At 39.0% G+C, this 27,439-nt stretch overlaps 1 protein-coding gene across 5 annotated transcripts in view; it reads right to left on the bottom strand.

The window, feature by feature from the left end:
* LOC115209397 (epidermal retinol dehydrogenase 2) overlaps positions 1 to 27,439 on the bottom strand; it is a 68,532-nt gene that overhangs the window by 25,152 nt on the left and 15,941 nt on the right. For all 5 annotated transcript variants that reach the window (XM_029777790.2, XM_036501583.1, XM_036501582.1 and 2 more), the window contains exons 2-3: positions 10,549 to 10,714; positions 5,433 to 5,677 (exon numbers count right to left, since the gene is read on the bottom strand). In XM_029777790.2, the coding sequence (XP_029633650.1) occupies positions 5,433 to 5,677; positions 10,549 to 10,714 (411 nt within the window). The remainder of the gene's footprint in view (positions 1 to 5,432; positions 5,678 to 10,548; positions 10,715 to 27,439) is intronic.

Here is a 27,439-nt window from a genome sequence, read left to right as displayed (position 1 = left end):
AATTCAGCTGGACTCTTACAGATAATATGGAGCAAAGAATCAAGGAATTTGAGCACAGGTGCTTCAGAAGGCTGCTCTGCATCCCATACATGAACACAAAATTAACCTTGTTAGGCAACAAGACAATAAATAGGTTTGCACACAGGAGCCACTTCTTACAAAATGATTGGAGTGAAAGATTGATAGAAGAAATAATTGAAGAGAGACTGTGATAACTACATATACCTGCTGATAAGGAGATTGAATACATTGCCCAAATGCCATGGTGTGATAATACTGGAACCATGATAAAAGAGAGATAAAATGATAAGGTGGGGACGATGGAGGAGATTGAATACAGACCGATCAGATACCAACTGCCATCCCTTGTTACATATATAAAGTGTGTTACAGTGAATAGGAGAGAGAGTACTGTCAATCCTTGAGTATAATCCGCATTTTCCCCAAAAAATTTAAAGGTCAAAACCCTTAGTGCGTACTATATACGAGGTTAAAAATGAAAATTACTTTCTAAGCAATGTCTGAGTCTCTATTTGCTGTCTAGCAATTTTTATTCAGACGCATTTTGTGATGTCGAGCGCGAAAATACCTTAAGCTAAGCCTGAAAGCAAATTAAGTCATAAAAGAATCATCCATAACTTACAGTAAGCAACATTTAATAAACGTTATTACTCTTATTTCTTTATTTTCTGCAAACAAAATGCACAAAAAAGCTACACATTTGCATTATGTTATATATACAATAATAATAAAGGACGTTAGCGTATACATTTTTACAAACCAAGGACGTTATATAGACCTCCTTGACTCAAGTTAGAGAAGGGGTGCGTATTATACATAAGGTTTAGGCTTTTCAGAGGTACAGCCCCCTAAAATTCCCTGCGTATTATACTCAAGGGTGGACTATACTCGAGAATTTATGGTAAGTTATAGGCGAAAATGTAACAAAGAGAGTAGTAGATGAAGACTTAACATATATAATGGGCAAAAACCCACTTTGGATATATGTCCCAACCAAAGCCAACATCACCACCTGTTTAATGATTGTTTTGTGAAGCTTGTACCAAGAAAAAAAAAATCATTGTGGATATACATTCCAACCTCCATTACTACCATTATTATAACAAACATTTTGTCATGCTTGTACTGTTGAAAATCAGCTACCCCAACACTCCCAATATGAAATCAATCATAATATCCAAATCCATGCTTATTGGATGTTTTTATTGAAGGGAAGATGAATACCCTGTAGATCAGCATGCAACATCATGCCAGTCATTTATGATGCAGAGGACATCAGCTATGCTGAATCAAACAATAAAGAGAGAGAGAAAAAAAACATTATATAGGTATAACAGAAGCTAATTGAAGATGTGATTCTATTTCAAACATCTGGACAAATGGACAACCATGATAATAGCTGGCCAAATATTGTCTTTGAAAGATAGAAAGAATCAACTGTGACATCACACTGAGTACTGAAAATCCAAAATCCTAAATAAACAGAGCCAAGACAGGGCTGTATTATTCTCAGTTACCCTAATGCCTCCAGGAAGCAATCAAAGAAAAAAGGCCAGGAATGCTCACCAGAGGAGTCCTTTTTCATCACGACAATGCTCCAGCCCACACCTCAGTGGTTGTCGTGGCAACAATTCGTGATTGTAGATACGAACTTGTTCCCCATCTGCCTTATTGGCAGATTGTAACGGCCAAGAGTTGTAATATCTGGCTTTTCTAAGAAAATTTGAGTGAGAAGACACAAATTCTACAAAGCTTTCCTAATGCTTCTCTCGATTCTAAAAATCAAATCTTTACAAGATGTCTTCTCACAGACAGATATATACTAGCCAACTAGAAAATATAGCCTATGGACAATTAACCATCCTTGAAAAATCAGCTGCTGTGAAGAAAGTCTTTTCATATTTAAAATTTTTCCTTTCTTTTTTTCTTTCCTTTTTTTTTTGACATCAATATTTTTCCTTAATTCCTTTATCTTTTTTATTCTGTTTTTTCAACTTCCCTCATATCCCATTCCCACCCTTCCAGTCACTGCCCTACTTCCCTTCCTCAAGCTACTTTCATTTCTCATTATCAACTATGCCCACACTATTTCTACTAATCACCTCCTTTCTGTAAACTTCAGCTACTACTCTCTCTCCTCTGCTACATTCCATTCTTAACACCTCTCTTCTCTGCTATCATTCTCAATGCCCCTTCATATCTGCCACCATGTCCCACTGTTTATAGCCCCTTATGCACCTTTATATACCCATCTCCACTACTCCTACACCTTGCTACTCCTTCTTCTCCTCCTGAACCACTCCTATATCTCTAAATTTATTCCTCTCCATCTCTCTTTTACTCTTTTACTTGTTTCAGTCATTTGACTGCGGCCATGCTGGAGCACCACCTTTAGTCGAGCAAATCGACCCCGGGACTTATTCTTTGTAAGCCCAGTACTTATTCTATCGGTCTCTTTTGCCGAACTGCTAAGTGACAGGGACGTAAACACACCAGCATCGGTTGTCAAGCAATGCTAGGGGGACAAACACAGACACACAAACATATACACACACACTTATATATATATACATATATACGACAGGCTTCTTTCAGTTTCCATCTACCAAATCCACTCACAAGGCATTGGTCGGCCCGGGGCTATAGCAGAAGACACTTGCTCAAGATGCCACGCAGTGGGACTGAACCCGGAACCATACTTACCACACAGCCACTCCTGCGCCCATACTGATATTTCCCTTCTATCACACCTCCATCCTTGGTCACCTCTCACTACATTCATTTTAACCTCATCTTTAAATGTTACTCCCTACTCACACTCTTGTGAAATTATCCACCCTCTCCTCCTCTTCCAATACCCATTGTCTGTACCCTCTTTTAAGCTCACCTTGAGAGTCGAGAGTTTGCTCTGGTACTCCATCACTGCCTTCCTTTTATCGTCTCAACTATTCTCACCCCTATATATAATATGGGGTAACTATATATTTCCTCTCTAGCAGGATACCTAGCATAAATCCACCTTTCTTTCTCAAATATTCTCAGTGCGTTTACGTATTTTTCACTCATTGGTGATGTCCTGTACACAATATGTATTTTTCATTTGTGTGTGTGTGCATATCTTTATATATAAAAGTGAAGTTGTGTGTCTGTCTCCTATGATTTAAATTCCTAACTACTCCCACATTTTGCGGTGCAATTTAACCAAATTCGGGTATCTTATAGTCGTGATTCATATCGAGCCCTTCTGGGTATTAGCGCGTCTACGATGAGTCTACGATTTAAAAAAAAATTTACCATCATTTTTTTTCCATTTTTAATGCATTTTTTTCTATTTATTGGCTATAACTCTCTAAAAATGGTTATATAGTTATTTCCCTTACAAACCCGAGCAACGCCGGGCGATACTGCTAGTATGTATATATAAGTGTACAGTATTATATAGCATTATATATCCATTATGGCCAGTCTTACCAATTGGTTTCACACAGGATATTAAACCGGATGTTAGATAACAGCACAGTTACATAATACCACACGCTCGTCAAAGCTAGCCAGTATGAAAAAAATATGGTGACTAATCACTGCTATCATCATCATCATCATCATCGTTTAACGTCCGTTTTCCGCGTTAGCATGGGTTGGACGGTTCGACCGGGGTCTGGGAAGCCAGGGGCTGCACCAGGCTCCAGTCTGATCTGGCAGTGTTTCTACAGCTGGATGCCCTTCCTAATGCCAACCACTCTGCGAGTGTAGTGGGTGCTTTTTACGTGCCACCGGCACAGGTGCCAGGGGAGTCTGGCATCAGCCACGATCGGTTGGTGCTTTTAACGTGCCACTGGCACAGAAGCCAGCCAAGGCGGCACTGGCATCGGCCACGTTCGGATGGTGCTTTTTATGTGCCACCGGCACAGGTATCATCATCATCATCATCATCATCGTTTAGCGTCCGCTTTCCATGCTAGCATGGGTTGGACGGGTCAACTGGGGTCTGTGAAGCTGGAAGGCTTCGTCAGGCCCAGTCAGATCTGGCAGTGTTTCTACGGCTGGATGCCCTTCCTAACGCCAACCACTCCGCGAGTGTAGTGGGTGTTTTTTACGTGCCAGACAGAGCTGGCGAACGGCCACGAACGGATGGTGCTTTTACGTGTCACCGGCACGGGGCCAGGCGATGCTGGCAACGGACACGAACGGATGGTGCTTTTACGTGCCACCGACACGGGGCCAGACAGAGCTGGCAAACGGCCACGAACGGACGGTGCTTTTACGTGCCACCGGCATGGGGGCCAGCCGAGGCTGGCAACGGACACGAACGGATGGTGCTTTTACGTGCCACTGACACGGGGCCAGGCGATGCTGGCAAACGGCCACGAACGGATGGTGCTTTTACGTGCCACCGACACGGGGCCAGACAGAGCTGGCAAACGGCCACGAACGGACGGTGCTTTTACGTGTCACCGGCACGGGGCCAGGCGAGGCTGGCAACGAACACGAATGGATGGTGCTTTTACGTGCCACCAACACGGGGCCAGGCAGAGCTGGCAAACGGCCACGAGCGAATGGTGCTTCACAACTACTATTTCCATTGATATTTGTTTCGATGTTCATGTACATGCACTTGACTCGACAGGTCTCCTCAAGCACAGCGAGATGTTCTGGGATCCAAGGTACTTTGAATGGGCAGGGGCTATGCAGAACTGGTGCCGGAATCACATCTGGTTTGTAGGTGCTGTGAAAACAGATGAAACAAACTGAAGGGTTACATCAAGAGTTTTGTCCTTTGGCCCCAAAGGTCTCTGAGATGTATGTCTACAAGAGTTTTCTGAAAATGTGTGCAGGGATAATATATGTATAAGGTATTGCAGAGAGGAAATGGGGGTGTGTGTGTGCATGTATCTCTATTTTGATTTGTGTATGTTTTGTTTAAACTCTTTGTTTTGAAGCCAAGAGACGTAACTCTCAATACAATCCTTATTTAGTTTGTATTGTCTTTACTCAGAGCGCTCGCAAACTGGATGTGGTTTTTCACCTCCAAAAAAACAAAACAAAAACAAACGTCACCATATCTTTTTCCATACCTGATGAACATGCAATATTATGTAACTGGGCTGCTATTTAACATCTGGTCAAATATCCAGCATAAAACCAATTGATAAGGTCAGTCATAGTGGATAATATTGTACACTTCAGTTAATATATCCACTCTATTGACAAATATACAAGTGCATATTTTTTCTGAACTATGGATTCTTAAACAACTATATATAGATACATACATATAGATATTCCAAAAAGGAATTATTTCACTTCCTCTCAAAGTTTCTAAATTCATATGACAACATCAACAACAACAACAACATACACACACACACACACATTTTTATAAATCAAAATATCAACAGATGTTTCCTTACCTTAATTTACAACCTTCAAACATACGTGTTTTGACACACTGTGGGCAAATCAGGGTAGTCTTAATGCCATCACACTGGTCATGTTGAAGTTCATAGCTTAAGACTTCATTGAAGCCAACCACAGCAAATTTTGTAGAGCAATAATCAGTTAACTTATTTATTCCTGTTAGGCCCAAAGAACTTGACATGTTCACAATATGCCCATAGTTTTTCTCAATCATTTTTGGTAGAAATACTTTTATAGTCTGTCAGCAAACAAAGCATACAGAGAAACTGAATGAAAAAGAATGACATATTACATGAGATTTAAATGTGAAAAGGGTTCCATGGAAGGACAGTACATCATTCAATAAAGAAAAACAGAGAAAGAGACTAACATTTAATATGTGGTAATAAAATTATAATAAATGATCACTGATGGTTAAATTTTTTTAACATTTATATTATACCAGACTGGATTTAACCCTTTCATTACCAGCCCAGCTGAAACCGGCTCTGGCTCTGAATACAAATGTCTTGTTTTCAGAAGTTTTGAATTAAAATCTTCCACCAAACCTTGGTCACAATTTATGTTCCTAACACTAGCTGAATGATAACTAAGTTATTTTAGTAAATTCTTTGTTGTATTTAAAGTAATTGAAAGAAACACAGAGCATCTCAAAATAAATACAGTAATGAAAGGGTTAAACTAGGAACAATTATTTTTAAGCTAGGAGGAAATTATATTAATAATATACATCCACCAGATAATTATTTTGTGGGGATTAAATTATCTTACCCTATAGTGAAAATAAATTTTATCATTAATAAAGATAAAGTCAGTCTCATGCCTATAGGCTCATTATCCAGAGATTATCCTGGTTTGGAGGTCATTTAAGTGACTGACAGCACAAGAAACTTCCTCAAAGAGGACATCAGTCCATTACAGAGCTCACTCCCAGCTGTTGCTGTTCTTGCTGACATTCATATTCAGGTGAGTGAATTGGAGCAACCTGAAATGGTGAACCACCCGAGGCAGGAACACAACCCATGATCTAATGATTGGGAGGCCAAAAGTCAAAATACCAAGATTGTAAAACATCTACTTTGAAGAGATGGAATAGCTTTGTAGTATAATTAGTAATGTAGTTACCTAGCAACAGATAGATATGAGCTCTATCTGTGGTTTGTTGCTCTTTTAGTCTCAAACTGATGTACATAACATCTAATATCAGGGAATAAAGACATGATGCTTAATTGCATATCACACTTGATTGAAATAAATATATCTGATATTTGTTTCTTATTTAAGCATAAAGTTGAAAATTTTAAAGGAAAGTTGTGATGTTTGTGAAATTATCCAAAAGAAAATCAAAGTTGTGTCACAAATTTGCCTTGCTATGAACTTAGTGCTAATAATAATGTGTAAAGGATACAAATGTTCATAGGTGTGTACATTTATGTGTGTGTGCATGTACAATAATATAACATTTTGAAAATGTAAATATACTACAATCTAAGTAGGTTAATAAGATAAGTATTGTAAAGCTACTTATTATTTGATTAGTCAGTTGATTTCTTGCTGTGATAACCTTAAAAATATACAGCACATACATGTATACACATATCTTTTGTCTCTTATCTTTTACTCGTTTCAGTCATTGGACTGCAGCCATGACGGGGCACTGCTTTGAAAGGTTTAGTCAAACACATCAACCCTTTTTAAGCCTGGTACTTATCCTATCAGTCTCTTTTGCCAAACCACAAAGTTATGGAGACATAAACAAACCAATACCAGTTATCAAGACACACAGATATATATTACTCTTTTCTCTTTTTACTCTTTTACTTGTTTCAGTCATTTGACTGTGGCCATGCTGGAGCACCGCCTTTTAGTCGAGCAAATCGACCCCGGGACTTATTCTTTGTAAGCCCAGTACTTATTCTATCAGTCTCTTTTGCCGAACCTCTAAGTGACGGGGACATAAACACACCAGCATCGGTTGTCAAGCAATGCTAGGGAGACAAACACAAACACACATACATATATATATATACATATATACGACAGGCTTCTTTCAGTTTCCGTCTACCAAATCCACTCACAAGGCATTGGTCGGCCCGGGGCTATAGCAGAAGACACTTGCCCAAGATGCCACGCAGTGGGACTGAACCCGTAACCATGTGGTTGGTTAGCAAGCTACTTACCACACAGCCACTCCTGCACCTGTATCATCATCATCATCATTGTTTAACATCCGTTTTCCATGCTGGCATGGGTTTGATTGAAAACTGGGAAACTGGGGAGCTGCACCAGGTTTCAGTCTAATTTCTACAGTTTGATTTCCTTCCTAATACCAACTCCAAGAGTGTAGTGAGTGCTTTTTACATACCACCAGCACAGATGCCAGTTATGTGACACCAGCATTTGCCACAACTATGCTCTCACTTGGTTTGACAAGCTATAACAGGCTTCTTTAAGTTTCTATCTATCAAATCCACTCATAAGGCAATAAGTATAAAAAAATTACCCAATGTGCCACTCAGTTGTACTGAACCCAGAACCATGGGAAGCAAGCATCTTACACCACACCCACATCTGCACCTACATGTGTGCATGTACATTTTATAAGTAAAATAGTTTACACACATATGCATATGTGTATATTGGGTCATCCCATAAATAATGTGGTTTATTCAATTGCATGAACTAAAAGCTGGAGGGGGTCAGGATAAACTACCTGCATCAACTTGCTATAAAATCAGGTAGTAATTTTTCCTTGTACTTATTCTTAGTGCAAGTGTTGAAGAGTGCAGTTCTATTTTAAGAGTAATTTTTTCTAGTCTATCAGATAGATGGAAGAGCATTGTAGAAAATGAAGGAGAGTATATTTTAGATTAAAAAAGAATTATGTTTAACTTAGTTTTGAAAAATAAAAGAAGTATATAAAAAAAACGCATTATTTACAGGATGACCCAATATATACATTTATTTCTCAGCCCCCTTTTATTTATCAAAGTCCTCCAGGCCATAACAGGAATTTAAGTTTGTGTGTCCATGGGAGCTCCTCTACGCTGATGACCTTGTCCTTGTGGCTAAATCTATAATTAGTAGAATTAGAGAAGAAATTTCAGGTGTGGAAGTAAACCTTGGAATCAAAGGACCTAAGAGTTGACATTGCAAAGCCTAAAGACCTCGTAAGCAGGAAAGCAGACAGACTATTAACTTCTTCAAGGAAATAGCTCTGCTTGATATGTAGGAAATGTGTAGGAAGAAGTTCCATAAAGCGTGTGCCGTTTTAGCTACTGAGGTGCAGTGGAATCACAGGAAGGTTAACAGAGAAAGTAGTCTTTATATATGGTAAATATGCAGGAACAATAAAAACTAAAACCACACAGGAAATAGATTTCCTCAGATGTCCAGGAGGATTCTTTGAGGTAGTAGATAGTTTCTATTGGATGGGATGGAAGCACTCCATCGGTTACGACGATGAGGGTTCCGGTTGATCCGAATCAACGGAACAGCCTGCTCGTGAAATTAACATGTAAGTGGCTGAGCACTCCACAGACATGTGTACCCTTAACGTAGTTCTCGGGGATATTCAGCGTGACACAGAGAGTGACAAGGCCGGCCCCTTGAAATACAGCTACAACAGAAACAGGAAGTAAGAGTGAGAGAAAGTTGTGGTGAAAGAGTACAGCAGGGATCACCACCATCCCCTGCCGGAGCCTCATGGAGCTTTAGGTGTTTTCGCTCAATAAACACTCACAACGCCCGGTCTGGGAATCGAAACCGCGATCCTATGACCGCAAGTCCGCTGCCCTAACCACTGGGCCATTGCGCCTCCACGTAGTTTCTATTACCTAGGTGTCCAAATTAGCAATTGAGGAAGATGCTCTAAAAACACAGATGCTAGAAAAAGAACTGGCTGGGGAAAGTTGACAGAACTATTACCCCTAAGTAAAAGGCAGATTGTATTATGCTTGTGAATGAACAGCTATGTTAAATGGTTGTGAAAAATGGGCTGTGAATACAGAGAAGTAGATGTGAAGCCTTGACAAAAATGTATCTAGCATGTTCTTCCTGGATGTGCAATGCCAGTGTGTACGTACAACAAAGTGTGAATATGTTGAGAGAAAAATTGGGTATAAGAGGAATCAGATGTAGTGTGCAAAAGAGAAGACTGTGCTAGGATAGCCATGTGATGTATACAGCTGAGAACAGCTGCATAAAGAACAACCTCCTTGGGAGTACTCCATACTATTTTCTCAGGCCTGCTTCCTAGGAAGATATCAGGAGAAATAGCTCTCAAGCCTAAAGTAAATCAAAGAATGCACTTATAGGTAGCATTTTAAGGACACATTGTTGAGAGTATGGATGATGCAATCACTGTTGGACAGGCACTTGTTTATATATTCAGTCTTGGCCTCATTGAGGTAAAGACCTACACAATTTGAGGCTTGTTCGAGAGATTGTAAAAGAGACTGGGCATTGAAGAGAGAATCACTAAGAGCGATGTCGTCAGCAAAGTCAGTGTCTGTCAAGTATTCAGCTGGGTGTCTGGAACTTCTTCTAGGTTTTATTTCAAAGCCCTTGCCAGAGATGGTATCAACTGACATATGTAGCACGTAGTCAACGACAATGATGAAAAGAAATGGGGCGAGTGTGTCTCCCTGCAGTATTATAGGTAGAATAACAGCTTCAGCTATCTGCAATGTACACTCAGGGTGCAGTGTTGTTCATGCTTCTTTGGTATGCATAGTGTGTCATTTAGTGTCATGTGCAAGTGTATGCATGTTATTTCTGATATATATTTTAATGTGAAACATAATACTTTTGATTGCAAAGAAAGGAGTATAGCAATAGCTAACTGAATAAAGTTTTAGAAATGGTGTTGCAAATCACCAACATTCCTGTTTTAGTGTACCTTTAGATTAGAAAAGTCTTTCAAGTCTCCCTTTCTTCCATCTCTCCTCATGACAGGTAGGAGGGAAACTTGTCATGAGTTGTGCAGGGTGGCAAGCTGAAAAACATCTCTAAAATCCATGGTCATGTGACACAAATAATGGGAGGACAATTAAGAACAGATAATAAAAACACAAAAAAAAGTCTGATAAAGGCGGTTGTATAACTTACCCAAAAGTAAGCAAGTGTATTCACTTGAAAGGAATTTTCAATTTCTTCATCTGGACATTCCAAAAAACTTTTCCCAATCACAACACCAGCATTGTTGACTAAAATAGTAACATCTCCAACTTCCTTCTGTACTTTCTTACCAATTCTATAGATTTCTTTCCTTTCACTTCATAAAAAAAGAATAAAGATATTTGGCATATTTGAAGTTGCATAATGATGATGAGAATCAATCAAAGACAACAAAGACACTACATTACACTATATCATCATCATCAATATCGTTTAGCATCCGCTTTCCATGCTAGCATGGGTTGGACGGTTCAACCGGGCTCTGGGAAGCCAGAAGGCTGCACCAGGCCCAGTCTGATCTGGCAATGTTTCTACGGCTGGATGCCCTTCCTAACGCTAACCACTCCATGAGTGTAGTGGGTACTTTTTACGTGCCACCGGCACAGGTGCCAGACGAGGCTGGCAAATGGCCACGATCGGATGGTGCTTTTACATGCCACCGGCACGGGGGCTAGGCGAGGCTGGCAACGTCCACAAACAGATGGTGCTTAGACATACATACTCCTAATACACATACCATCATAAGAACACATAAGTACAACATAAATATACAATTTTTTTAAATAATGAATAAAATGATTTCTCTAATGAATAATAATAATTGTTTTTAACATAGGTGAAAGATCAATAATGATTGTTTCTAATTTAGGCATAGTAATATTGGTGGGTACCTTATTTTATCAAATTCTATGGGATTTGAACTCAGAATGTAAAGAATTAGAACAAATATTGCAAAGCATATCATGATGATAATAATGATGATGATGATGATAAAACTTCATAGCCAGCTTCTGAGTAATGGTTGGACGAGGATATGAGACCAACCGATGTCATCTATTTCCCAGTGAGAACCATGGACATCATAAGAATAGTAAGTGCCCATGCTCCCCAACACTCAGAAATGAGAAAGGGAATAACTTATGGTTAGTAAGAGCCTGTCAGTCATGGTTGGCAATCTTTCTAGAGATGGTGTCTCAATAAAAATACTGGTTGGTGGCTAACCTTAAAACACAAAACTCAATATTAAGTGAAAATGTGCAATACAAATGTATCAAATAATAGTGTGAATGAAGCTGGAACCAATGGTAAAGGCCTTTTTCCTGGCAGGTGCTCTGTGGTTGAGCAGTACAAGCCCAGTCATCATCCAGAAAGTGCTTATGCTCAAAGTCAGAAACAGAAAAAGGTGAGACAAAGAGGCAAGCCAAACTGTAATTGAGTGCTAGATCAGAAGTGAACATGATAGAAGGGGATTCCAAAAATGCATGAAATCAAAATGGGATGAAATAGGACTCTTTGGGAATACTTGCAGCAGAGGGAAATAAGCATAATGATATGAAAGAAAAGACAAAGAAAAAGTATCTACGGTGATTGAGAAAGATATTTGAATGAAGGTTGGATGCTAATAACATAAATTTGGCAGCAGACTTACATGCAATTACAGTGGTTTGGTATGAAACTGGAATTCTGAAGTGGACAGAGGATAGACTAAAGGAGTTGGACAGGAAAGCTCCTAACCATGCATGGAGTTCATCATCAAGGTTCAGACATTGATCACCTATACATGAAGAGAATGGAGGAAGGGGGCTAATAAATGTGGACTGTGTGCATATTGAACATGGGAACTTGCTGAGATATCTTACCCAAAGTGAGGAAACCTTGATAGTGGCAGTTAGTGATGAGGGCATATTGAAAGCAGAAAAAAAGAAAAGAACAAAACAAGAAGGATATGAAGAAGCACTACGCAAAAAAGGGACCACACAATAAAGTCCATGTAAGCGTAACTAAAATTGCTGGAGAACATAGGTAGGACTGGTCAAAGAAAGGAACACTGAAAAAAGAAACTGAGAGCACTGTACTGGCAGTGCAAGACCAAGCTTTGGCCACAAATTGGAGGGTCAGCCTTAGAAATAAGCAAATGTCTCCATTGTGGCAAATTTGTACAAGTAAAAGTGCTGCATTGGAAACTGTGAAAATTGGGGTTTAGAAAGAGGCAACATGTGGTATGAAGACAAGTTACAGAGAGTGGCTGAGTCAGAGACTTGCAAAATCCTGTGAGATTTCCCAATCCAAATACACCAGGTGCTTGAGCACAACAAGCTGAACCTAATGGTGGTAGACAAAGTGAACCACACGTGCTCTATAATTGATGTTGTGTGCCCTGTTGACCCATGAATAGTGAAGAAGGAAGGTGAAAAAATAGACATATACAATCCTCTTAAATACAAGATAACACAACTGTGGAAAATGAAAAGGGTGAAGATAGTGCCAATTATTGTTGAGTCCTGAGGGACAGTATCAGAAGGCATCAAGAAGAATTATGAAGGAAATGGTAATAGAGTGCCTAGTAGAGCTGTTGTGAAAAACTTGCCTCCTTGGCCAGAATAATCAGGAAAGTATTACATAGTTAAAAAGAACAGATAGCATGGTACTGTAGGTTGCAGATAGCAAGCCCAGCAATTTTGGGGAAGGGGATAAGTCAATTACATCAACTCCAGTACCCAACTGGTACTTATTTTATTGACCCCTAAAAGGCAAAGTCAACTCAGCGGAATAACAACAATAATAATCCTTTCTGCTATAGGCACAAAGCCTGAAATCTGGGTGGAGAGGCCAGTACATAACTAGTACTTATCTCATTGACCCCAAAAAGTATGAAAGGCAAAGTCAACCTCAGCAGAATAATAATAACAACAACAACAAATAATAAATAATAAGTAAATAAATATATAAATAAAATAAAATAAATCTAATACTGTACAAATCTACTTAAACTGGAGACAGAAACACCCTGAAGTGAGACCCTACATAGACAGTAACAAACTTGCCAACGTCAGAAGAAACATTATGGAAAAGAAATTACTAACTGAAGTAGAGATTGACCAAATTGAACAATCAGTAAGAGATAAAAGGAAGGAAGTTGCAACTAAAGAAGATACTACAGAGGAAATAATTATAAACCAACCCAGGTCTGATGAAAATGCAATAATGATTGAAAGAGTTAATCTAACTGATAAGCAAAGTGAAATACTCTCTGAACCGACCATAAACACCAAGGTCTGATGAAAATCAAATAGATGAAGAAAGTCACACAGAAATTGACCCAACAGAACTACATCATCATCATCATCATCATTATCATCATTTAGCGTCCGCTTTCCATGCTAGCATGGGTTGGACGGTTCAACTGGGGTCTGTGAAGCCAGAAGGCTGCATCAGGCCCAGGCTGATCTGGCAATGTTTCTACGGCTGGATGCCCTTCCTAACGTCAACCACTTCGTGAGTGTAGTGGGTGCTTTTTACGTGCCACCCGCACAGGTGCCAGACGGAGCTGGCAAACAGCCACGGACGGATGGTGCTTTTTACGTGCCACCAGAACGGGAGCCAGGTGAGGCTGGCAATGGCCACGATCGGATGGTGCTTTTTATGTGCCACCGGCACGGAAAAAATCAAATCATGATTGAATGGATGAAGATTAAAGAAACAGGAATGAATGAATATGACACTTTCCCAAAAATTTGCAATTCTAACCAAAACCTGAAAATAATTGGTCAACTCCACCTTGCACTTAAGGATATAATTTCAGCTAATGATGTTGATATTACAGATCTCAATCACCTGTACTATGCATCGTGAAAATCTCAATGATTCTGTGTGGTGAAAAGATTAGAAAATGACAACATTCCCACAAAAAACCTACTAAGCAAGAGTATATTCAACACCAAATTCAGCTACTTAGGTCTGACAATGAATGTTTAAAAAACCTTAAGTTTGGCAAGATTATCAAACCAACAAAATTTTTAAAAATTAAAGAAAAATACAATAAGAAAACCATATTTAACATCGATACCACCATAGAAACCACCAAGCAAAAGAATGTGCTAAAGCTGACCACATGGCAAGGTATGAAAAGCACGTTAGATTCTTCAAGGTCATGTTCAAAAATAATCCCAAAACTTTTTACAGGAAGATAAGGAAAATCCCAGTTACAGTAAAGTCTGTTCCATCAAAAGAAGAAGTGAAGGAATTTTGGAATAAAATTTGGGCAGAAAATAAAACACAATGAAAAGTCCCCTTGGATCGATAGAATATCTGCAGACTTAGACTCCTTAGAAGAGCAAAAGTGGGAAGGTATCAAAGTAGAGGATGTAAGATCTGCTCTCAAGAAGCCAAGCAAATGGAAATCTCCAGGAAAGGATAAAATTCCTAACTTCTGGTTGAATGCCTTCCTGGAGAGCCATGAACTGCTAACAAAACTTTACAAGAATGTTTTGCAACAACCTAGTATGATTCCCTCTTGGTTAGTTAATGGTTTAACATTCCTACTTCCAGAAAATGAAGAAACAAATGAACCAAAAAATTATCGACTCATAACCTGCTTAACAACAATGTATAAAATACTAACATCTGTCTTGACTGAATATACCTATAGATTTTTAATAAAAAGTGGCATATTCCTTAATGAGCAAAAAGGATGTAAACGTGGGTCTATGGTTGTAAAGATCAGCTACTCATCAATAAAATGATCTTAGAAGATTGTCATAAACGGCGCAAAAACTTGTAAATAGTCTGGATAGACTATAAAAAAGCTTTTGGTAGCCTACCACATAGCTGGATTAAGAAATGTCTGGAAATGTATAAAATAGCACCTAATCTGCAAAACTTCTTGTCTGTAAGTATGAGATCATGGAGAACCACACTAACTCTGAACAGTGACAATGAATCTCTTAATGCTGGAGATGTAAGAACTTCCTGTGGTATTTTCCAGGTTGACTCTCTATAACCATTCCTCTTTTGTCTAGCCTTAATACCTCTCTCAAAATTGCTCAATGATGTACAATACAGTTATAAAATGTTTGATATAAATATAAATCATTTCATTTACATGGATGATTTAAAGCTCTTTGCTAAAAATGACCAACAACTACAGGGCTTACTAGTGATTGTTAAATAATTCAGTGATAACATCAGGATACAATTTGGCCTCGATAAATGTGCAAAAGCTGCATTTATCAAAGGCAAAATGACAAAAACATCCAACGTTAATCTTGACCAGCAGAATGCCATAAAGGAATTAGAATCAGTGGAGAGCTACAAATACCTAGGGGTATTTGAAGGGGACGGAATCAAACATTCAGTGGTGAGTGAAAGGATCAGAAGAGAATGTTATCGCAGGGTATGAGCAATACTGAAGACAGAGCTGAATGCAAGAAACAGGATCGAAGTATCAATACATTCGCCATAGCAGTCATGACTTACAGTTTCAATATTGTTAACTGGTCAATTACAGAAATATGCAATCTTGACAGAAAAATAAGAAAATTTTTGACAATGCACAGAATGCACCACCCTAAGGCAGATATAGAACAACTTTACCTGCCAAGAAAAGTGGGTGGCCAGGGACTTTTACAACTGGAATTAACAATGAAGATTGCCACAATTGGCCTAGACACCTACCTGAAAAGCTCTGAGGACTGGATGTCAAAACTTGTCTGAAAGCATCATACTCAGTAACAAAACAGGCAGAGGAATATTTAAGTGAATTCCAGATACAACAAATTCCAGAATTAGACGTATTAGAAACAAGCGCAGAAAAAGCTAAGCTTATGAAAACCCATTCTAAAACTGCTGCCTTAGATATTCTTACGGATAAATGGCAAGAAAAACCTCTCAATGGCAAATACCCAAAGCGAGCTAATAATGCCGATGTTGACAAAGCCCTTACCCATCAATTGTTAGTGTCTTCTGGCTTAAAATCAGAAACAGAAGGGTTTATCATAGTAGCCCAAGATCAATGCCTACCTATAAGAAACTACCAGGCCAACATATTAAAGAACAGCAGGTGCCCAACATATCTTGTATGTCAACATCAAAATGAAACCATTGATCATATCGTCTCCCTGTGCAATCTTCTTGTACCTACAGAGCATCTCAACAGGCATGCTAGAGCAACACAATATATTCACTGGGTAGCCCCATGATAAAAACTGGTGGGAACACAAACCACTGCCAGTGCTTGAAAATGATCACATCTCACTCCTCTGGAACTTCACCATTCAAACTGACAGAAGGATAGATGCAAATAGGCCAGACATTATAGCAAAAGACTTCAGACAAAAATCATGCCTCCTCATTGATATGACTATCCCAATCAACATAACTGTATCTGTCAAGACCTACCAAAAACTGAGCAAGTATAAAGATCTTGAAATAGAAATTGGCAAAATGTGGAACCTCAAGACTAAAATATACCTGTTGTCATAGGTGCCCTAGAAATGGTAGCAAAAGGGGCTGATTGCTACCTAGCTCAGATACCAGGGAACCCCAAAATGGCAGAAATTCAAGAGATAGTGCTCATGGGAACTACCCATATCCTACATAAAATACTATGTAATCTCAAATTTTAAAACAAACACATAATTTTCTGTTTTCTTAAAAATCTCTAGAACAATACTATGTGCAAAACTAAATATATGACACCCTAGGCATAACACCAACATGAACTTCTAATTTGTTGTCTCTTGAGGTCTCTGGGTGAGATTTGGAGCCAACTCGTACAAATACAAAGCAAAAGTCAAACATATAATAATAAAAATAATAATTTGTTATAGACTTGATCTCACTTTCTGTAGTTCTATGCAAATTCAATGTGCACTATGAGCTAAGAAAGAATGGATCTCATCTCAACCACCTTCTCTTCATGTTTGATTTAAAACTGTTCACAAAAATAGAGTCTGAAACGGAAAGGCTGGTTGAAGCTGTGTAGATGTGCAGCAAGGATATTGGGATGAAATTTGGGTATCCCAAAGTGTGCGGTGCTCACTTTGAAATTGAGATGGTGATGTATAGAAGTACCTTGAGATCCTGGAGCTGAACAATATCTTGCACAGAGAAATGAAAGACAAGGTCACCACTGCATATTTGAAGTGCCTTAAACTTCTCTTGAAGTCAAAACTCAATACCAGAAACCTGGTGACTGCCATCAACATATGGGCTGTTGTTGTAGTCCCCCATACATTACTCACATTCTGAAATGTACACACATGGAGATTGACCAACTCAGTCACACTCCTTGAATTGACAATGCATGGTGCCCCCCACCTTAAGGTGAACATACACAGTTTGACATGAAGAGATGTAAAGATGGATGTAGCCTGATAAGCATATGGGATTGCATACAAGTAAGAGAAAAAACATGGCAGAGTATTTGGTGAACAGCAAACAAGACCTGCTACAGTATGTTGCTAATGCAGAAGGATTTAGCAGCAATGGATATGAGAGTGCTAATGAATTCCAATTATGAATAGCCAACAGAGAGGAGAGAAGAAACTCTACTCTGCATGGAATTATATGGTCAGTTCTACTGTAAAACCAACAACTTAAGAGTCCAGGAAGCATCATGGAGGTGGCTCAGCAAGGGTGACCTTAAAAAGAAGACTGAAGACCTAATCGTTGCTGCCTAGGATCAGGCACTGAATACCAACTCGGTGAAAAGAGATATATACCACACAAGTGCAACAAACCTCTGCAGAATGTGTGGGAAGAAGATTGAAAGTGTGATTCACATTGTTAGTGCTTGTGAAAGTCTTGTTCAGAAAGAGTACAAATGCAGACATGACAAGGTAACCCAAAACCTTCACTGGCTACTATGCAGGAAGTATGGATACAAAGTAACAAGTGCTTGATATCAAGATACACTGGAAAAAGTAATAGATGAAAAGGGGAAGGCAAAGATCCTGTGGGACTTTGACTTCCAGACAGACATGAAACTAATAACTTAAAAGACCAGGAAGCATCATGGAGGTGGCTCAGCAAAAAAGAAGACTGAAAGCTTAATCATCACAGCCCAGGACCAAGCATTGAATATCAAACTCAGTAACAAGAGCACCAAAGGCGAGATATAGTAACCTTTAGGAGGGATAAACAGGAGTGGCTAAAAATTGACAAAGCAGCACCAGGAGATCTACATATCATAAAAGAAAGAGATTGTCAAGATGTGATGGCTATGAGAGTCAAACGTAAAAGTTGTCCCTGTTGTCACCGGATCATTAGTTCAATACCACCCACCCACCCTAAAGAAACATCTGGAAACTTTAGAAATACCCTACAATCTAGGTGTATTACAAAAATCAACTTTACTTGGAACTGCACACATATTGTGTCTGAGGCCCTTGACAGGCAGTACAAACTCCCAGTGGACACAATATCTTCAGTCCACAACATCATAATATTGGATACTGTGCACTGTCTTCAATAACAACAATAACAACATCAACAACAACTTATAATAGAATTGTTTTTTGTTATCTGACTTCAAGCTTCCCATTTTCTGTTATCTGACTTCAAATTTTCTTCTCTCCCTTACTCAGCAACATACTTTTCCAACTTTAGTCAAGGTCAATGTGGAAGCACTCCGTCGGTTATGACGACGAGGGTTCCAGTTGATCCGAATCAACGGAACAGCCAGCTCGTGAAATTAACGTGTAAGTGGCTGAGCACTCCACAGACACGTGTACCCTTAACGTAGTTCTCGGGGATATTCAGCGTGACACAGAGAGCGACAAGGCCGGCCCTTTGAAATACAGGTACAACAGAAACAGGAAGTAAGAGAAAGTTGTGGTGAAAGAGTACAGCAGGAATCACCACCATCCCCTGCCGGAGCCTCGTGGAGCTTTAGGTGTTTTCGCTCAATAAACACTCACAACGCCCGGTCTGGGAATCGAAACCGCGATCCTGTGACCGCGAGTCCGCTGCCCTAACCACTGGGCCATTGTGCCTCCACCAAGGTCAATGTATGCACCCAGTCAACCCCTTCCAACATCATTCAGTGTATACCCTCACACATTAGAGCACACATGCGCTCCTATCATCACTCTTTCTCCCCTTTTTCTTTGTTTTTTCTTCCTTCTTTCCACTACATTTGTCAGCATATCTTATTTACTCAGCTATGTGACACTTTCCCCTTCACCACCATAACTGAGGGCATGAAATTGAATCACAAATGTTGGGTCGAAATTGACTAGACTGGCAACGCCACAGAGCTTGCTCTGTAAGGGAGGTTGTTTTCTGACTATTTGGTCACTCTGCAGGATGAAAAGCAAGACCTATCTAAGAGTGGATGAAGTATGAGGAGCCAACAGCCATCCAAATAGCATTTCTTCATTAGTTGTGCTGCCAATAAAGTCATTACCACTTAGGAAAGCAGTAATGATAATGGTAATGAATATATTTCTCTAGCTGTTCACTTAAACTTTTAAGGGTAGAGGATCTCTTTTGAGTAATTTGAGGTAAACCCCTCTATAGATGGTTTCTTAATAAAAATACTGGTGGTTGTGACACCTTATTATCACTTTCCTCTCTATGAGAGTAATGGATAACAGAATTAACAGAAACAACATAAATGAGGATGGAACTTCAGGTAATAGACTCTCACCTGGCAGGTATCCTGTGTGCAAGCAGCACAGACTAGGTCATCATTATATGACTACCATAACAAGATGGTCTAAGGTGATGAATATGGTTGTAGTTGAATGTTATTTTCTTGAGCAGGCCCCATTGATGGTGAAGGAAGAAAGAGAATACATGACATCTGGATGGAGACACAGGGCTTGGATACTTTGAAACAGAAATTGTTTAACCAGGCAAGGATAATAAGGAAGAACAGATGGTTAACAGCATTAGAGCTTGATGAGATTCATAAATTAAGGTGGATAATATAACTGGAACGAATAGATTGATTAGAGCTTGTTATCATCTACATAGGTATGTAGCCAGTCGACTTATACATACCTTTCCTTCTTGGGACACAAAACTCCACTTGTGAAGACCTGTTGAGGCAAGTGAAAATCAAAATCAAACCAAATCAAATCAGATATCAGAAAGCAGAACCAAAATTGAAGTCGATCAACATCAATGGAAATTGCAGCTGTGATACCAGTGCCGGTGACAAGTAAGCGAACCATCCGATCGTGGCTCCGGTGGCACGTAAAAAGCACCATCTGTTCGTGGCCATTGCCAGCCTCGCCTGGCCCCCGTGCCAGTGGCACGTAAAAAGCACCATCGGTCCGTGGCTGTTTGCCAGCTCCGTCTGGCACCTGTGCAGGTGGCACGTAAAAAGCACCCACTACACTTACGGAGTGGTTGGTGTTAGGAAGGGCATCCAGCCGTAGAAACATTGCCAGAAAAGACTGGGCCTGATACAGCCTTCTGACTTCACAGACCCCAGTTGAACTGTCCAACCCATGCTAGCATGGAAAGCAGACGCTAAATGATGATGATGATGATGATGATGATAGGAAGGAAAGTAGATTTTGAATCAAACTATAAAAGATGAAATATAGCAAAAAAGTCTTGGTGACAAAGAAGGATAAAGCAATCACTGAATGAACTATGAAAGTATATCAATATCCTGAAAAGAAAGAAACAATGTGAAATCAAGAAGAAAGAAAAATATCAGGAACTAGAACAATTAAACAAAAGATTCAATATCAGGCACAACAACAGTAGTTGGACAGAACTTGCCGAACATTTCGCATCAAATGACTGCAATTTTGAAAAAGACTTGAAAGTGCATATTCTCAGAAAATATTTTGAATCTGCTTCACTTTTGGTACTCAAAATGCATGAGGAGAAATATGTTTGCGTTTTATTAACATTATGCCCTGGAGGAATGAATAAAATGACAGGGAAATTCCATTATATTTACACAAAATTGTTTGATTAAATATTCTTCTTTTTCCTTTTCATTTTTCTTTTTTCTTTCTTTTCCTTTTTGCCAGTTGTAAACTTGTAAATTGAAGACTGATGATGTCATTTCATCAATGCCTGCATTCATGTTTTGGATTTGAATTTCTATAATTTTGAATTTTTGTGTATCACTTTTCATTTTGAACTCAACAAAGACAGGCTAACTGTCAAAATAGCATTCAACCAATAAAATATCTATTGCAAGCACATTTACCTTTGTGAAGAGTTATGTCAATCCTTTTAAAATAATAATAATGATAATCCTTTCTACTAAAGGCACACAGCATTAGGGAAAGTTAATATCAAGAGTGGAATTTTCCAAAGAGACTCATTATTGCTTTTAATATTTGTCTTTTGTTTAATCTTCCTCAGTTTAGTATTAAGGAAGGCAAAGGCAGGGTATCAGTTCAGAAATAGTAAAGGAAAATTAACTGTTGGCTCTACGCGGATTATCTGAAGCTTTTTAGCAAGAGTGAAAAAGAGATAGATTCCTTAATATAAACTGTAAGACTCTTCAGCAAAGATGTAGGCATGGAATTTGGCATAGATAAGTGTGCAATATTAGTCATGGAAAAAGGATGGGTAGTCAACATTGAAGGCATCCAATTACCAGATGACCTGACATTAAAATCACTGAAAGAAGTAGAGAGTTATAAGTATCTAGGAGTATTAGAATCTGACAGAGTGCTAACTATAAATAATGAAAACAAAAATTGAGAAGGAATAAATCAGAAGGATGAGGAAGCTGATGAAGTCAAAGCAAAATGGTCCAAATCTAGAGAAGGCAGCTTTTGTAGATTGGACAAAATTTGAATTAGCAAAGCTAGACAGAACCAGGAAGGAATTCAATATAAATGGAGAATTCTACCCAAGGGCAGGAGTAGTAAGATTACACTTACATAGAAAGGAAGGTGGAAGAAGGTTAATATCAGTAGAAGACTGTGTGGAGTTAACTAGAGTATATACAGCCTCCTATGTAGGTAATAGTGAAGAAAGTTTATTAAGAGCTGCTAGAGTCACAGCAAGACATAGAGAAACCAAAAAGCTTAATGAAGTTAAAACCAGACAAAAAGAACATAAGTTATCTGACTGGCAAGAGAAGGCTTTGCATGGTATATTCCCAAGAACAGTTGCAGGAAACAGTAACGAGACATGATTATGGTTGCAGAAAGGAAGGCTGAAAAGGGAGACAGAAAGTTTGTTAGTTGCAGCACAGGATCAAACATTAAGGACTAATTAGATAAAAGCCAAGATAGACAAAAACCAAATAGATTCCCAATGTAGGTTGTGCAAATCAAAAGAGGAAAAGGTTATTCATATAGTAAGTGGATGTAGTAGTATGCTGGCAGAGAAAGAATACAAGAAAAGACATGACAACCTAGGGAGAGTAATCCACTTGGAGTTATGTAGAAAGCTAGGATTGGAACATACTGATAAATGGTATGAACATGAACCTAGTAAAGTACTAGATAGTAAGAAATATAAGATGTTGCAAGACTTTAACATGCAGATGGACAGAGCAATTGAAGCTAGAAGGCTGATTTACTCTTGTAGTTACAGGTGCATTAGGAACTATTCCTAAAAATCTGAACAGATGGATAGAGGAAATAGGCATAAAAACCAGTTTAGTACAGCTTCAGAAAACAGTGTTATTAGGGACAGCTAGGATACTTAAGAGGGTTCTTGGCATCTAAGGTCACTTGTTGTAGCCTGATGTTAGGAATTTTTCTTTTTCAACAGTCTAATCATCATTATCATTATTTCTAATTTAGATATAAAGCCAGTAACTTTTGTAAAGAGAAGGTTATTGACTCTAACACTTGACTAGTACTTTATTTTATCCCAAGAGGGATAAAAGGCAAAGTTGACCTCAAGAGGATTTGAACTCAGAACAGAAACACCACAAGGCATTTTTTCTGATACTCCAACAATTCTGCCAGTTCAAGAACAAGACTAGCTAAAAAATTACCATTGACTTGGCTAGTTCTCTATTTAATTGACCCTGAAGGAATGAAAAGCAAAGTTGACCACTTTGAGAGATTCTTTGGATTTAACTATTAGAGTTTAAATTACAAAACAAGACAACTAGTTTAGTTTGTGCTTTTCTAATAGTTCTGTGGTTCATCTACAGATTTGTTGAAGATAAAACATGTGCAGGATTGATACAGGCTGATCTGGGATTTCCACTACTTTATTCAAATATAAGATGTCTTTAACCTTTGTTATTGAAATTAGCTACAAAGGATTTTTCTGTGATCACTCAATCTGCTAGAAATAGTAGCCAAATACTCTTTAATCCCACTTTACCATCTTATAAAAAAAAGTGTTATGATAATGTGGTCAAAGGCATACTATGTCTTGAAGAAAAACTGAAGACAGGATATCACAACTGAAAATGCTTTGTTTATACATAAGTTCAATCCAGACCACCTTGGTGCTAAACAGTAATCACAAGTATGCTGAAATGCTTTCTTCATGCAATATGCACACAAATCAATTTGTTATACTGTGAGTATAATCAATATGGAATGTGGTATAAGTCTAGGTACATTCTAAGTTTGTTCAGACTTAGAGCACAATGTAAGAGTTAGCACTTCCTTCTCTAAGCTTGGATTTGAAATCGAATCCAAGAATCATTGGTCGTCAAATACCAATGCATGTATAGGCGCGAAATTAAGAATCCCTTTGTTCTGTCAAAAATTGATTGATCATCTCCCTTTGACCTACGACCTGAGCCATGTCAGGCGAAGTTCAACTGGACAAACGATGACCTACTTAAGTAGTAACTCTGTTGCAGTATAGCTATCTTTCTAGCTGTTTGAGATATTATAAATACAAAGGGAAAAACAGAGAAACACACAATCGGAGCTGACACAGCAGCAGACATCCCGTGTTTTGGAGACGACTAGAGAAATGCCTACAGGCTACTGTTCTGAATGATTCACGCACACACCCACACACACACAAACATATTCATCTTTAATATGTGTTCTGTACAAGCAATGCATAGCATTTGCTTACATTTTTATGTAGTGAACTTATAACCCATGTAAATAAATCCCTATTTAATCATGAAACAGTTTATGTATTTATTTACGCACACATGCATCCACTACAACATTGATTTCAGCATTAGATGAAGCAGTTAACTAATCTGCTAAGAAAAAATGGCTGTGCATTTGATTTAGCTTTTACTGGATACTGTTGATTAACAAAACTCTTAGTTTTGTAGGGTTTGAGAGAGAGAGAGAGAGAGAGTGTGTGTGTGTGTGTGTGTAAGCATAAGAGAATATAAAGCATGCAGGTGGCACGTAAAAAGCACCCACTACACTCACGGAGTGGTTGGCATTAGGAAGGGCATCCAGCTGTAGAAACATTGCCAGATCAGACTGGAGCCTGGTGCAGCCTTCTGGCTTCCCAGATCCCTGGTCAAACTGTCCAACCCATGCTAGCATGGAGAACGGACGTTAAACGATGATGATGATGATGATGTTGATAGGATTAATAAAAGAAATAGAGATGAATGTTATCCTTTACTATGCTTACCAAAATAATGTTGAGTTTCTACCAACTCAGTGAGAAGTATTCACATAAAATGATAATATGTTTTTGTTAAATGTGTGCAAAAACAAATGGATGTGCATGTGCTGTGATTGTCAGATAAATGAACATAGCAGTAATTGTCAATGTTGTAGTTGGTCAGAAAGGTAGCTTTGCTCTTGTGCTGAAATAGTGATCATCATCATCATCATTGTTTAATGTCAGTTTTCCGTGCTGGCATGGGTTGGACGGTTTGAATGAGGTCCAGAGAGCCAGTGGCTGCACCAGACTCCAATCTGACCTGGCAATATTTCTACAGCTGGATGCCCTTCCTAATGCCAACCACTCCGAGAGTGTAGTGGGTGCTTTTTACATGCCACCAGCACAGGAGCCAGTCAGGCAGGCCTGGCAATGATCATGTTCGCATGGTGCTTTTTACATGCCACTGGCACAGGAGCCAGTCAGGTGGTACTAGCATTGGTCACTATTGGTTGGTGCATTTTACGTGCCACCGGCACAGGAGCCAGTCGAGCCTTGTCTCTCTGTGTTGAAGAGATCTTTAGTAAATATATGTATGTATCTATATACATGTGTGTATGAACACATATGTAGATGTATATATGAGCACATGAGAGTTTGTAGAAAGGAATATTATAGGGCCACTTAGAATACAAGGCGGCGAGCTGGCAGAAACGTTAGCATGCCGGGCGAAATGCGTAGCCGTATTTCGTCTGCCATTACGTTCTGAGTTCAAATTCCGCCGAGGTTGACTTTGCCTTTCATCCTTTCGGGGTCGATAAATTAAGTACCAATTACGCATTGGGGTCAATGTAATCGACTTAATCCCTTCGTCTGTCCTTGTTTGTCCCCTCTATATTTAGCTCCTTGTGGGCAATAAAGAAATAAGAATATAGAATTCAAAGTGAAAAGTCCATAACAATGAATCAAACAAAATACACACTCTGTTTTGCCTGAAGACTTTCCAGAGACTGCTTTAGGACATACAGCTAGTTGTATAAAGAGACTAGACAAAAAGACTAATATTTGGATATACGTAAGATAGAAGGCCATACCAGTGGAAGTAGGATTGTGGGTCAGAATGTGTAGGTTAAGAGTTGTAGTAGGGGCAGTGGTGATAGTGGAAGTGTTTAAGATGATGAAAGTGGTGGCCAGAGCATGGCATTTATGTAGGGAGGAGTAGCATCAGAATGGTAAAGAAGATGATTGCGGCAGAAGTGATAAGGTAGTTGGAATATAGGAAAATTTGAGAGTATAGTGTACAACCATTCATCACTTCTTGTACTTTAGCAGCTGTTATCAGCTTTTTGAGGAACCTCATGTTTTCTGCTGAGAGATGCAGCAGACAATCAGGGTAGGAGCTAAAGTACACTGCCCTCTGCAAGACATCATCTGCTCAGTCAGGCACTCCTTGATCTGAGTTTTGTTCACTGCATCATTGCCAAAGGACTACTAAATCTTTTGAGCTTGAGTATCATAAAGCTTTCAGTAAAACTTGATGCAGGATCTCTGCTCAAAGCATTCAGTCACTTTGTATGAAAACAAAAATCCGACGAGTGCTCTACCTGTTTGTACTCTAGACATAACAGCTGGGAACAGACACAGCCTACCAGCATGAGAATTTTCACACATGCACAGAAAGTGTGGCATCACCTCCCACCCGAAAGATTTTGTTCGTGCAGCATCAGTTTTGGTGGGAGAAAATAAAGTCAAATGCTTTTTGAACACATCTCATATAAATATAGATATAAGTACAAATGTGTGTGTGTGTGTGTACATATATTTATACATGTATGTGTGTATATATATGTACTAGCAGTATCACCCGGCGTTGCTCAGGTTTGTAAGGGAAATAACTATAAAGCATTTTTAGAGAGTTATAGCCAAAAAATAGCAAAAAAATGGTAAATTTTTTTTAGTGAAAAAAGGTGGAGTTGCGTCCCCTAGACAGTTTGCGGTTTGTGTTTCTGATTCTCGACCCCATGTCGAATTTATCGATTTTGTTCAGAACTGGGGGAACTTTTCAAAATTTTCGCTGCATTAGTTTTGAATTATGACATTGGGCTATGTGTGTGTCAAGTTTCATCAGAATCGGTTGAAAGCCGTGGTCAGGGTGAGGGTACGAGAAAACAGACACACAGAAACACGCACAGACAAACTGCCGTTTATATATAGAGAGATGTATATACATGTATATGTATGCGTGTGTTTGTTTTACTGTCTCCTTGCTTTGACATTAGGCAAGAGTTGCAAGCAAGAGGTGTTATTCGTTTCGAATTTTCCATGTGAGCATGGGTGTTTCATATATATATATATCCCATGATCACGTGACCGACCAGTCCATCAGATGTAGTTACACATCGCTGGTCACAATGCGTTCGCATTGTTTTAGCATTCGAATGACACCAACCCGCTGGCTAAGCGAGCAGGCCAACAGAAGAAAGAGTGGGAGAAAGAGTTGTGAAAGAGTACAGCAGGGATCACCACCCCCTGCCGAAGCCTCGTGGAGCTTTTAGGTGTT

This window comes from Octopus sinensis, linkage group LG3 (assembly GCF_006345805.1).
Source record: "Octopus sinensis linkage group LG3, ASM634580v1, whole genome shotgun sequence".
Lineage (NCBI taxonomy): Eukaryota > Metazoa > Mollusca > Cephalopoda > Octopoda > Octopodidae > Octopus > Octopus sinensis.
Note: the sequence above shows the minus strand (reverse complement) of the source record. Positions and strands in the feature narration are given on the sequence as shown.